The 925-nt window shown below is 40.9% G+C and overlaps 1 protein-coding gene across 1 annotated transcript in view; it reads right to left on the bottom strand.

Moving 5' to 3' along the window:
• Nucleotides 1-900: 900 nt before the first annotated feature.
• The window catches only part of LOC106338961, a 1,940-nt gene continuing 1,915 nt past the window's right edge, over nt 901-925 (bottom strand). Inside the window, exon 3 of the mRNA XM_013777813.1 lies at nt 901-909. Coding sequence (XP_013633267.1) covers nt 901-909 — 9 coding nt within the window. The remainder of the gene's footprint in view (nt 910-925) is intronic.

Genomic DNA, 925 nt, shown 5'->3' with positions numbered 1-925 from the left:
TCTTATACCCTACATTACATAACCTGATAGGTCGCAACTCTGTCATCCTTGTAGGTCTCTCCGTCTTTGGAATCATGCAAATATTAGTAATATTTAACCTTGAATCCATTTCTCCAGACACCAAAAAATCATTCACCATCTCCACCAAATCCCCTTTAATAATATGCCATGAATGTTGAAAAAACAGAGCTGTCATGCCATCTGGTCCTGGTGCCTTTTCAGGATGCATCATAAACAGAGCCTCTCTGACTTCCTCCTCTGTCGCTATCCTCAATAATCGTTGATTCATCTGTGGAGTTATACCCGGTGTTACCTCTGAGAGAAACGCATCAAACTCCGATGGAGAGGTAGTAGTAAATAAATCATCAAAATATTCAACCGTCACTCTCTCTATTCCAATGTCCTCTGTAACCCAATTTCCTTCCCCGTCATGTAACCCAACTATCCTATTCCGGACCCTTCGTTGCTTAGTTAAAGCGTGATAGAATTTTGTATTGAGATCTCCAGATGAATACCACATATTTCTACTTTTCTGATGCCAATACTCTTCCTCATCCTTATATGCCTCTTGTAGCTTCCTGGACACCTCAATAATATCCTCTTGAGTTCTAGTATCATCTGTTTGTACCTCTTCTAACGCTTTCTGTAATTCCGATATTTTTTCCTTCCCATAAGGTGAATTATTTTTCCTCCATTTGGCTATCTCACGGCGACAGTTACTAATTTGTTCCACTATACCCGGTCTTGTGTCTCCATTATTATCAGACCATCCCAGTGTGATTGATTCTATAAGACCTTCCTTACCAACCCATCTTTTATCGAATCGAAACTGGCCTTTCCTCTTGGGGATTTTATCTTCTAGATAAGCCACCACAGGGCGATGATCCGATGCCACCATCCCTAGATATTCTGTATAAGAGCAGGG

Source organism: Brassica oleracea, chromosome C4, assembly GCF_000695525.1.
Source record: "Brassica oleracea var. oleracea cultivar TO1000 chromosome C4, BOL, whole genome shotgun sequence".
In the NCBI taxonomy this organism is placed as follows: Eukaryota; Viridiplantae; Streptophyta; class Magnoliopsida; order Brassicales; family Brassicaceae; genus Brassica; species Brassica oleracea.
Note: the sequence above shows the minus strand (reverse complement) of the source record. Positions and strands in the feature narration are given on the sequence as shown.